The sequence below is a fragment of the Garra rufa genome, chromosome 2, assembly GCF_049309525.1.
Source record: "Garra rufa chromosome 2, GarRuf1.0, whole genome shotgun sequence".
Classification (NCBI taxonomy): Eukaryota; Metazoa; Chordata; class Actinopteri; order Cypriniformes; family Cyprinidae; genus Garra; species Garra rufa.
In genome coordinates, this window is record NC_133362.1 from 31985082 (window position 1) to 31998137 (window position 13056).

General features: G+C 39.7%; 1 protein-coding gene across 3 annotated transcripts in view; it reads right to left on the minus strand.

The window, feature by feature from the left end:
• Positions 1-12515, minus strand: part of fgfr3 (fibroblast growth factor receptor 3) — a 52136-nt gene extending 39621 nt beyond the window's left edge. For all 3 annotated transcript variants that reach the window (XM_073834121.1, XM_073834120.1, XM_073834119.1), the window contains exons 1-2: positions 11960-12515; positions 6635-6865 (exon numbers count right to left, since the gene is read on the minus strand). In XM_073834121.1, the coding sequence (XP_073690222.1) occupies positions 6635-6779 (145 nt within the window). In that variant the 5' untranslated portion in view covers positions 6780-6865; positions 11960-12515. The remainder of the gene's footprint in view (positions 1-6634; positions 6866-11959) is intronic.
• Positions 12516-13056: the final 541 nt, after the last annotated feature.

Genomic DNA, 13056 nt, shown 5'->3' on the forward strand with positions numbered 1-13056 from the left:
AGAAGTTTCTCTCTACAGAAGTCTATGGAACGCAAATGTTTTGAAGCTCAATATCTCAAAAGTGCTCAGAATGCAGATAGAACCTTATAATTCCAATGCAGCGAAATAAAGGTATTCATTTCTTTCAAACTTTTTTAACAGTACTGTATATGTAAGCGTTTTGCATTTTTAAAAACGCACACACACAAACGTGAGTGTTGGGTGGAGGTTAATGTGGCCTCTTGATTTATTTGCTTGTTTTTAGGGACGTGCATTGAGTCGCTATGCTGTTAGTTCCAACATTTACTCACACACACACACACACACACACACACACACACACACACACACATACAACTGACAGCATGTGATAAATGTGTGTACGACTAACAGTCTCTGGTTCCACTTGTTTTGAGTGTTGCAACAAAACGACAGGTTAAAACAAGAGAATGAGGGGGGTGGATAGAGAGTCTGCACATACACACATACACACACAGTCATGGCTGAAAGCACAGGTACGTGATCTATTGTGACACAGTGTAATCAATACACGTAGCTGATTTATAGTAGGTAATTAGTCTGCACCTTTATCTACTCACACACACACACACACACACACACACTCTCACACCAACCTGAGCTGTGGCAGTCTGCTCTTTTGCCGTTTCCCGCTGCTTTCAGCCGTTTGGCGTGATACACTCAGTCAACATCCCCTACTGTCGTCTGACCTTCAGACTGAACACAACACACATTCATGCACACAGTCTCACGCACACTTCTCGCATGCGATCTGCTTTCCGCTCTCTCAGTCTCAACATTTTCCAATCTTGTTGCGTTAAATAAGTAACTAAAGCTCTGAAGCTGAAGACAGTGTCCACTATATGCATGAACCGCAGATGCTGGATGCAAAATCCTCACGTTTCTGAGCCGGATCCTCGTCTGAATGAAACTGGCGGGAGAGAAAGAGAGAAGGACGCGATCGGCGATTAGGATTACGACAGAAAGAGAGGTGGGCGGAGAAGAGTTTGCAGCTTGTTACCTCTTTTATTCTGTCCTGGTGAGGCGTGTGTGTGTGTGTGTGACGGCGTGCCCCTGAGGAAAGTTTAAGAAAGCTGCTGCATCCAAAAAGCCTTGTCTACACACACACACACACACACACACACACACACACACACACACACAAACCCACCCGCATCAGTGCGCTAATTAGTAACGGAAGCTGGATGCACTGAACATCCAGAGCCTGAGCCAAACTCTTCAAGCATACACACATCTACAGATATATATATATATATGTATATAAATATACACATACATTGTTTTTATTCCTTGTCCTAAAACATTCCTTTAACAGTTTTCCAACACATTCACATGTCTACACACTCAGTAAGCCACACAAACACTGAAACACACAGGTTGTAATCAGGGACCGGACCATCTTAATTGTCATTCCATAGACGAACTGGCCTAGTTTCAAACCCTACACACTGTACAGAACACACACTCAAAACACACTGCAGCAGCTTGTAAAATGAACAAACACATGCTCTTGATCTAAAGTAACGTCAGCACTTCTTTGGATATTTCACAAATGTCTTTATCCAGATCCAATTTCTTCTCCTAAGCAATTTTCTCAGCATTTGGGTTAACAAAAACGTTGAACAAAAATTTTGAACATAAGAAAGTGTTTCATTTGTAGTGGAATCCAAGGCTTGTTATTAAATAAACATTTAATTTATTAGGACACATCCCAAAATTCACATCTTTTGAATTTAAAGGGACAGTTCTCAAAAAATGAAAGTTCTGCCATTAATTTCTCACCCTCATATCGTTCCAAACCCGTAAGACCTTTGTCCGTCTTCACAAATTAAGATATTTCTTAAGATATTAAGAGCTTTCTGACCCTGCATAGACAGCAATGCAACTGACATGTTCAAGGCCCAGAAAGGTAGTAAGGACACTGATAAAATAGTCCATTTGACATCAGTGGTTCAGCCTTAATGTTGTGAAGCTATGAGAGCTTTTTGTGCGAAAGGAAACAAAAATATCAACTTTTTTCAACAATTTCTTTTCTTCCCTGTCAGTCTTTGAAGCGCATTTATGACAGTAACATGCCATGCATTGTGTTATTTTTTTAAATGCACAGCAGAGACAGGAAAGAGAAGAAATGGTTAAATAAAGTCATTATTTTTGTTTCTTCGTGCACAAAAAGTATTCTTGTAGCTTCATAACATTAAGGTTGAACCACTGATGTCACATGGACTATTTTAGCGATGTCCTTACTTACCTTTCTGGGCCTTGAATGTGGTAGTCTGTCTATGCAGGGTTAGAAAGCTCTCAGATTTCTTCAAAAATATCTTCATTTGTGTTCTGAAGATGAAAGAAGATCTTACAGGTTTGGAGCGACAACAATGACAGAATTTTCATTTTTAGGTGAACTAACCCTTTAATATTTGATAACACAAACTATAAGCAACTTACCCTAATCCTAATGCTAAAGTAACTACATTTTGTCAATTAATATTACTCAGTACTTAATTGTATAATTACACTGTAACAAAGACACCTTAAACAAAGTTTAATCTCAAAATAGCCAAACATTGCCTAATTCTTCATTTTGGCCAACATAAATGGGTCTATTACTATTCTAAATTGTTGTACGTCAAATGTAAATGTGTTCTGTAAAGCCAAGTGAGTTGTCTTGTGAACAAAGAATAAGAAATGAGCTGAGTGAGATGTTACTCTTTCAACTCCGTGACCTCAAATTGCCCTCAAAGAAACACAAGCGATCAAGCAAATACACACACAAACACGTCACCTCTCTGTGGCCCCTGCCCTGCCCCCTTTACCCACTCCGTCTTATAGTCTGAATAGAAACATAGCATTTTCAGATAGAGAGAGAGAAAGATGGGGTATTACTGGGCAGGAAAAGTACTAATCCTCTGCCTTGCTTCCTTCCAGCCAATGATACCCAGAAGCAACTGGCAACAGCTGCTCAGAAATATCCCAAATCACACACACACACAGTCTGAGTGTATTAACATGAATATGCAAACCCATTTATAACTCAAATTTTTAAACAAAAACAGATTCCCCTAAACATGTGACACACTGTTTAGTCTATCACACAGTATAAACGGCTAATAACTGAACCCAAAAATTTCATAAGGCCTGCTGTCCTCGTGTAACACTATAACAGTGCTAAACAAAGCTGAGCATTTGATCACTTTCAGTTACAAACCGATCTGTGTGCGGTGTAAGCTTTGTTACACTGTTATTAATGCATTATTAATGCTTTATAAACTATTCATAAGCATCCCAGGAGAGAAAGCAGCCGTCAGAGAGGACTCTGTGTTCCTGAGGAGCCTAATATATAAGATGCAAAGCCAAAGCTTAAATGTAACCAAAATCCAGAGGAGATTGATGGATGGACTTCTGTTTGTGCGACACATCAAGCGCCGGTTTGTTGTGGATGTGTGTGTGGGATGGTATGTGTTGGACCAGGAATATTGCCAAGGCAGAGGTTCATTCCATGGGTGGTAAAGGAGAAGTGTACATGTCTCTGTGTGTGTGTTTGTTGGACTTCTTACAGCACATAACTTCTGCCATCTGTTCATGACTGCCAGAAGTGGTATAGGGGAGCTGAGGGAAATCAGCAACACACACACTCAAGCACACGTTGACTTGGCTAACTAAGCACCTACCATAGACTTCAATTGTTTTCATATGAAGCTAATTATAATTACTAGAGACTTTTAGAACACCCCAAAGTTTGGGAATTATTTTATGCTCATATGCTCTGTATATTAGACATGAACGTCTAGGAAAAACAGTTCAGTACAAACCTGTGAAGTCTGTCAGAAATCCTGCTAGACTCTGACGCGCACACGCACGCACACTGAGCCGTTTGTTTAACCACTTATGACTTTATGTAAGTATCTAAGTAATGTCCTTCAGGGGAACTGATAATTACATTGAAGGCACCCATCCTACAAGTTGACAGGCCAGCAAGTGTGTACGTGCTTCACACGCCTCTGCCTCTGTCTGTGTGTACGGGTGTGTGCTTTACCGCGCAGGTATCTGGTATAAGGAAGTCTCTCTGTGTGTGTGAACAGGTGGTTACAGACGCCATTCGGAGAATGTGTTTCTTTTCTCATTAATAACTCATCTGCTGACCTGCAGTGAGTTTCAAAGAGCATTAATGAGTGAAACAACCCCAACTAATAACATCAGAACAGAAGAAAAACACTCACACGAATGTGCATTTCTATTTAAAACATAATGGCACTTTAGAGTGTATTGCACATCAAGGACTTGAGGGATAGTTTACCAAAAAAAAAGAAAGATTCTGTCATTAATTACTCACTTTCATGTTGTTTCAAACCTGTAAGATCTTGGTTCATCTTCAGAACACAAATTAAGATATTTTTGATGAAACACTAGTGCTTTCTGACCCTGCATAGACAGCAATGCAACTGAGACGTGAAAGTGAGTAATTATTTTTTTGGGTGAACCATCCCTTCAAGACTACGGAATTAAGACTTGATATTCTGCCTTTTCAACTTTTGATTATCAATTCCAATTGGATGAGCCATTTTGTGCAACTTTACTTCACATACAGCTTCACGCTGTGCTTAAGAACACATCTAACTCACGTTAACTTCACTGTAATGTGCGGCCCCTTGTGGCTTATTGCTTTAATCTGTCTGTCTGAAATGATCACTTTAAACTTACTGTCAGTGAATACACAGACCTGAAAAGATGAATAGAGGAATAAAAAGAAAGAGAGAGAAAAACAGGGGATTTGGTGGTTGGGATTAGAAGTGAAAAGGAGCTGGGTGGTGAAGTGTTTGCAGGTTCTTGTCTCATAACAATCCCTCTTTGTTTATGCTGTGGTTTCTGCATTCTCTCCTTTGGACCATGTGTGAACATTAACTGTAATTCTCTCGCCGTCTCCTAATATTTACCTGCTATCAGTATGAGAAATCAGATCCAGCAGCAATCAGACGATCTCTCCCAACACACACTCAGGGAGCGGAGAAATGGGCCAAGAAACATCAGGCTCCTTTCTATTTTCTAAGTGACTGTAACATGTTTAGTAGAGCCATCTACAATCCAAACCCAACAGAGACTCAGGTGAACTCAGCCAAGAAACCTGTCTTTAACAAACAAATGATAATGATCAACACCTCTCTCAACACCATGGACTCTCATACCTGCCCACATGTGCAGAAAAATCAGACACTATCTGCCTGGAGTGATAAGCTATTATCCAGTCCACACACACACATACACATACACAGACACAGACACAGACACACACACACACACACACACACACACACACACACACTCTTAGCTGTCATGTAATCCGCTCTGCAGGGACTCATCCGTCAACTGCAGCATAATAAATCAATGGCAAGGACAAAGTGTGTTTACATAATATCAGCTACACAAGTGCTCATTGCAACAATACCCACTTTGTGCCACTGTACAAACTCAAATCGAAGAGGCTGTAACTCGACCTCCTTAAAAACACAGAATCACTGACAACTTCATTTTCAGCATGTGATAAATAATAAGAAACAATCCTGTTTTTTTAAAAGTGTCCAAAACCATTTTTGCAGAAAAGGCATGCATCACACAGGTCAGTGAACTTAAAGTGAGCCCAAATCATTTTAGAACTTTAAGTATTTGATGAACGTTTACAGATTTCAAAAACAGGAGGTGCCAAGATTCAGATGAACTCGACCTCGATTCATTCAACCTGTGAGCTCTATACAAGACCTACTGTAAATTTAGGCAACAAAATATTTCAGAGAAATGTAAAATGTAAAAATGTATACTCCCTATAGAAATGTCCTTGACCTTTCCAGTCTTTTCTGATGCCATTATAAGTGTTTTTAAAATGATTCTGATTCACACTGATTTACTAATGAATCATTCAGATTAATTTGTGAGTTTTACAGTTACATTGAACACAATCTCTTTAAAAAAAACAACTTATTCAAAAGCAATTCATATTATAGCAATCTAAACAAAATATTTCAAAGCAAAACACTATTGTTTACAAAATTGGGGTCAGTATGATTAAAAAAAGAAATTGAAACTTTAAATCTGAAATGATGCATTCAATTGATCAAAGGTGACAGTAAATGCATTTGTAATGTTACAAAATATTTTTGTTTTAAATAAATGCTGTTCTTTTTGAACATTCTATTCATCAAAGAAACATGAAAAAATTGTAACATAAATGTTTTCAACATTTATAAGGAATGTTTCTTAAGCAGCAAACCAGCATATTGGAATGATTTACAAAGATTACGTGAAATTGAAGACTGGAGTAATGGCTGCTGAAAATTCAGCTTTGCAAACACAGGAATAAATTAAATTTTAAAACATATCAATATAGAAAAAGCTATTTGAAATTACAATAATATTTTACAATATTATAGTATTTTTTATCATATAAATGCAGCCTTGTTGAGCATAAAACTTTCGAAAACATTATAAAAAGTACTGACCCCAAACCTTTGAATGGTTTATACACGAAATGTATATTCAAAGTTTCCACGCGTGAAAAACACAATGTAAAAACTCTCTGAGATACAGGTTTTCACGAGTGTGAGACAGAAGGTGAGGTGTAATGTCTGACCTGTGGGCTCTGGGGACAGCAGGTGGGCGCTGTACACCGGAGGGAAGATGAGGGCCGCGAGGTACAGAAGGAGACAGAGCGGGACCATCCCGGGCCGAGTGACGCGGGGACGAGTGTCCTCACCACGAAGACCAAACTCAGACATCCTCCACCGTTCCACACATGCTGTCAATGTAGCGCTGCCACACACACACAGACACACTCCTGTCTGAAACGCTGCCTGTCCCCCACCTGAAACACAAAACCAGATTCAACAATCATAAGAAGCCTCATAGAACAGGACACTTCATATAACAGGACAAAAAGTAAAAATGCTCACAGATATTAAATACAAATCAGGCCTGTTCCTTGTTACTCTGACATGGGACTAATTTTTCAAAACACTCTCTTGAAATGCTGTGCTGACGTGCCAATGTCTGCAGCAGTCTCTTTGCGTATACTGTAAATTGAAAAATAAAGTGCGACGACCACACACAACTGCCACAAGTGAATGAAATGGAGTGATTTCGTATTATATGTCCCGCGCTAGTTTAGACGAGACTGGGATTTGTTGTAAACTCTCTTTTGCCTTCTAACTCTCCCTTTTTTTTCTCCTTCTCTCTGGTCGGTCTACTCTGAAACACATCTTTCACTAAGCTAACACAAACACACTTATCTCTCTAAAGAAAACATATGCTCCCCTCACACTCCGTGACTTGTGTGTGTGTGTGTATGTGTGTGTGTCTGCGTCTTGCCACATACAGAGTTTACATTAGTCACAATAAAAGGAACGTAAAGAGCTTTAAATACACACACACACATACTTTAGGCTGTAAGGTTTGATTCCCCACTGAGAGATTTTTGCTCAAAGACGCTGAGAATTTGAGAGGACTCTTTGTTGCTTTAAACTTGAACTCCTGTTATTTCAGAACAGCCTTGGTTTAGACACACAAAATGTTTGCGTTAACTTTAAACGGTGGCATTCTTCTCGAAGGGACGCACACACTCTCCTGAGGCTAGTGTGGCGCTGTTTTTCTTTCCCTTGATGAGCAGACGCTCGAATCTTGGTCAGCACATACTAAAGAGAGAGAGAGAGAGAAAGAGAGAAGCCGGGCTGGTGTGTTGAGTAACTTAGTGTTTTCTCTGGCCGGTGGAGCCGGAGTGTGCACTGCACTGTGGGCTGATAGTGTATCAGCGCTGGCTGTTGTAGGAGAGAAGGGTATATTTGTGGAGCGTATTTCTGGAGTAGGTATCGTAGGTGTGTTTTTTGAGTATGTTTCTGGAGCCATACTATCTCACAGTAACAAAGCTTAAAAGTAGGGGAGAGGCCTAAAGCAGAAACAAACTCTGATATATTCTTGGAAAAGGCCTTATCTTGTATTATTATGCATCGTACTTAGTACTTCACAGCATTCTGTGGTCTAACAGCACTAAATTGTATAACTGACCCAGGCAATCTTTTTTTAAGTTCTGTTAGACTAACTACACAATATATTTCTTCTGCATAATGTTATCATTTCAATTTAAATCACAATTCAATATCTATTTATTTATTTATTTGGGGATAAGCAGTGCAGTGAATGGGATAATATGCAGTATGAGAGTCATTATCGCAAAAATAAACTTTTTTGTGGTGATACAAGACTATCCTGATCACCCTGTCATGGTTTATTTTATGATAATGACTGGGTAACTGTACAATATCTGTTACTTAAAACAAAATAGTGTAGTTTGAATCCTTAACTGTGCCTGCTTTTATCTTAGCTATGCATTTTTACACATATCCTTTAAAAGTTTAGGTGAAAAGTTTTTTTAAATGTTTTTAAAATGTCTCTTAGGCTCATCCAGGCTGCATTTAGTTGATCAAAAATATAATAAAACAGTAATATTTTTTACCATTTCAGCATCTTCATCTTCACATGATCCTTCAGAAATCATTCTAATATGCAGATTTGCTGCTCATAAACATTTCTTGTAATTATGAATGGTGAAAATAGTTGTTCTGCTGAATAGGTGCTTTCAGGATGATTGAATAGAAGGTTCAAAAGAATATACTTTGTTTAAAAACAGGATGTTTTTGTGAACATTCATCTTAGGTAAAAGTAATCTTTTTTGACCTCAAACTTCTTTGCAAATGAAACTTTAGGGTATAAGCAGCTGGGTTTGTGTGACATGACTGATGTGTTGGCATGTGGTGTATAAAACTCCAACTCTCTCAGAAGAGTCAGTGTTTATCTAGGGGATTACAGAAGAATTTGATTTGGACTCTATTGAAATATTATGATTATCAGTCTAGCCAATAATTCAACATTAGCTACTATGTTTTTACTGTCGGTATCTCCCTTTGTGCCTCTTACTTTTAGACCCCTCAGTCAACTCTGATATATTAAAGTATAATAAATATAATGCACTTTTAATGCAAGCAAACAACTAGACCCGAACAAGGCCGTGCAAGAACATTCTGTCAAATCCTGGGCGTTTATACATGTAACGTCTAATAGTTTTGGGTGAATGAGGGTTTTAATAGAATCCTATCACACGCTAGTCACACCTTGCAACAAATCTGGCACTCAAAAACGTCAGTAATCTCCAGTAATTGTGCAGCCATGTCAACGGCCAGCCCAGCCTAAAATCTGCCAATGAAAATAGGGATTAAGAGAGCGATAAAGAAAGCGAGAGAGAGACAGCAGATGAAAAGCTGAAGTCTGAGGTGTCTCTATTAGAGTTTGGCTGTAATCCTCTTCCGAGGACTTCACTCGCCCTCCTGCGGCTCTCTGAGAGCTCTGTCAGCGCGCGTGTGGGAGTGTGTGCGGCTACGGGTTTGTGCATCGCTGCAGTGTAGACAACTGAATAAAGGTGAGAATTAAACTCCCTAACCCACCCTTTAAAACCTCCCCATGAAGAAACACATCAAACGCACACAAAATCAAAGAGGAGCAATTTACAAACCGCATTTACAGATGTTTGTCACTGTGCAATTATGGGTTTCTTCAAACTTCTCAGTCAGTGATTTTTTTGTGCTTTCTAGCATTAAACCCATCATCTCATATGCTTACATAAAGCATCTGGCATGACACTATCCACAAAAACATTCATAGAAAAAGAAAAACATAAGGGTAATTAAAAACAGAAGGATGAAAGAGCGAGAGAGCGCAGCAACATTGTGCATTGTTTATTGTATGCCTCGTTTTCATTCATGCTGTTTTTAGCCCTTGGACAGCATTGTGCATTGTGTGTAAAATGATCCTGTGCACATTTTTGGTTGAGCTTTTTAATATATATATTTATATATGTGACTCTGGACCACAAAACCAGTCATAAGTTGCACAGTTATATTTGTTGCAATAGCCAACGATACATTGTATGGGTCAAAATGATTTATACCAAAAACCATTAGGAAATTAAGTAAAGATCATGTTCCGTTAGGATATTTTGTACATTTCCTACTGTAAATATATCAAACCAAAAAAGTAATATGCATTGCTATAAACTTCATTTGGACAACTTTAAAGGCGATTTCCCAATATAAGATTTTTTGCACCCTCAGATTCCAGATTTTTTTCCTCAATCTCAATCAAACCGACCCTTATGGCTGATTTTGTGGTCCAGGATCATTTGTAGTAGGATTATAAATCTACTACCAGTAGCTAATATGATCTAAAGAAAGCATAATGAACTTCAGAGAACAAGAGAGAGAGTTTGATGACTTACATTCAAGACTTTCAACTCTCAAACTTTCGACAGTCCACAGAGCGGCGTATTGATTTTGAGCCGGCACCAGTCCGCTAAGGGTCACAATTAGTCAAGGTTTCAATTGAAAAGAGCCTCTTTTTTTCCCTGATGACACGACCTCTCACATTTGAGTTGTGTGAATGTCTTGGAGAGACCTTTACTAGTTCCACAAGGACTGGTTTGAAAAGTGCAGGGGACAGCACCGTTTCATTTGGTGCTTGAGTTCAGCAACCAAATTTCAGGATACCTGACAAGCTGAAACTTCTTGCTGTCAGCCATTTAAAGCCTAAAGAAACCTATATAAGCAATAGATCTTCTTAAAATGATGATAGGTGAAAACCTAACAGTTTACAATCAAGTTCACTTCTCACTGTGGACTCCAGTCGGGTTTGAATGACTCTAGTACATGAGGTGGCTAATTGCCCCCAGTAGCCCGCGTTAACACCTCCAGAGACTCTAATTCACTCCGATAGCTACAATTGGTTTCAGATGGCCCGTGGGTAGGACTGAGGAAAAACTGGTGAGGTTCCCTTCAGTGTGAGCTAAAAACAACACAAATGAAGCCCTGCTGAGGTGGCCGCGAAGAAATGGATGCAATTTTGGTTTTAAAATGCGTCATACGTCAAGCTGTAAAGCGCTTAGTCTCTCATCAGAAAGACGCGCCAAGTGAGTGACCGTTAACGACTTATTGCGTTTACAACAGGTAAAAACATAAATAGCTCTATATACGGGGTCTAAAGGGAATAGCTATAAACAGTTGTGTGTCAAACTCATGCAGCACGAAAAGCGCTCCGGTTGATATAAGCGCCCTTGACTGTTTCGAGTCACCTCACATCCCACAGTGGGTTTCGGCAGCGTTAAAACACCTACACCTATGACAAAGACCAGCTGCTGGCGAATTAAAGGCGCGTTTCAGAAAACAAGATCTCAAATCGCCTGTACAAACAACAGGCTAAATTATACACCGCAAACATTTTTAATTGAGCCATATTGTGAATTATTTCAGCACAGGTGCGGCTTCTCCTCACGACTGGTAGAGCAGCTTTCAAACACGCGGTACTCATACTCACACACACACAAACACACACCGCGCAACACCTGTCCGACTGTAAGCGATACGGGCACACACCACATGTCACCGCAGCTCACTTCTACACTAAAACTTTGTTTCCATTCCGACGGCTTTGATTGAATCAATAGCCCAATTGAAAAACACGCTTTGGAACTGGAACAAGGAAACAACTAGAAATTTGAGGAATAAGACTATTTCCAACCGCTCAAAGGCGCCTTTACACAGCAGCTCTGTCTGCTCTAAAGTCTGTCAAAACGCAATGCTACATACAACTGGAAAAGTGTGCAATTTCGAACCACTTCAGCTTTTTTAGCGTATATTAAAGACGGCTCTGATGCTGCTTTGCGTCAATGTAGCTAAATGATGCAGCATGAGTGCAGCCTTAAACTTTATTATTCTCATGATGGAGTGTGTTATTTTAAAACTTTATCTATATTTAATTGTGTTTTCATTTTAATATAATTTTAAATTCATGGTTCTGTATTCATAACAAATTCATTTAGTCTATGTAATAAGAAGAATTATAATTACAAACTCCTCACCAAATTCCTTCTTGACAGTAATCCTTTTCGAGATGCAAATAAAATACGTTTATCAGCTTTCTGAGAAAGCTTGGTCTGCGGGGTTTCCAGATGTTTCGTCAATCACATTCAGGGGACAAATCATCCAAATGCACAGAAGTTTCCAAATCCAGGCGTGAAGGAAATCTTAAGTCAATGGAGTGTTTGAGAAGAAGCCGTATTCACCACACAGCCTTGAGCTGTCCGACTCTGTCCAGTCCTTAAAACGCTGAAAAGTGTATCAAAACCACACTAGAGTGTGTCTAAAGAATCTAAAGAAGCACCAGTGTAGTTTTGGCTCGTAAGAGTGTATCGGGGTCCTACGGAAGAAGCTGCGCTCTTCTCCGCTGCGCTGTCCGGACACAACTGCTCCGCTGCGCCGCTGGGTCTGTTGTGAAGTGCGGGGCGTTTGGTGCTGTGTGAAAGCTTGGCTCACAGACTCCCACTAACAGTTTGAGCACCGGGCTCTGGAGAGAGGGAAAAAAATTAACTAGGATCGGATTTCAAACCGCGTCCCTGCTGCGAGTGCAGTGCTCGCCGCCTGCCGCCCCCCTCGCGAGTTCAGGGCAGAGAGAGAGAGAGAGAGAGCGAGAGAGAGAGAGAGCCGCAGGCGCCTCCCACACCAAACCCGAATATTCAATCAACTTACTCACTGTCAAATTAGCTGCGCTCAGCGAACCCAAACCGCGCTACGGACCATGGAGAGAGTCAGCAGAAAAACAATTAAAAATAGCAAAGATTTTGCTGTTCATACTCTTTTCAAGGTGCGAGTTATAGCAGTGTTTTGGGGGTATGACAAGGTTCGAGTAAGAATAAAACTTAGTTTAAAGTCAGTGAGGGCTAATGTAGAGCTCATGAAGATGCCACCATTGTTTGTTAGAGGAGGTATCCATAGCAACAGCTGTTCAAACGCCATGCTTACGACAAAAGTAGAGCTAAAAGTATCATTTAAATTTTTTTTTCGTGAGAGTGGGCGTGGCCATTTTTAAATTATGTGTCAGGCTTCCAGTCTCAAGCATTCAGCAAATGTTTTTTTATTTTTTGCTTGATATTGCAAATTGGTGTGTCTTACCTTATTA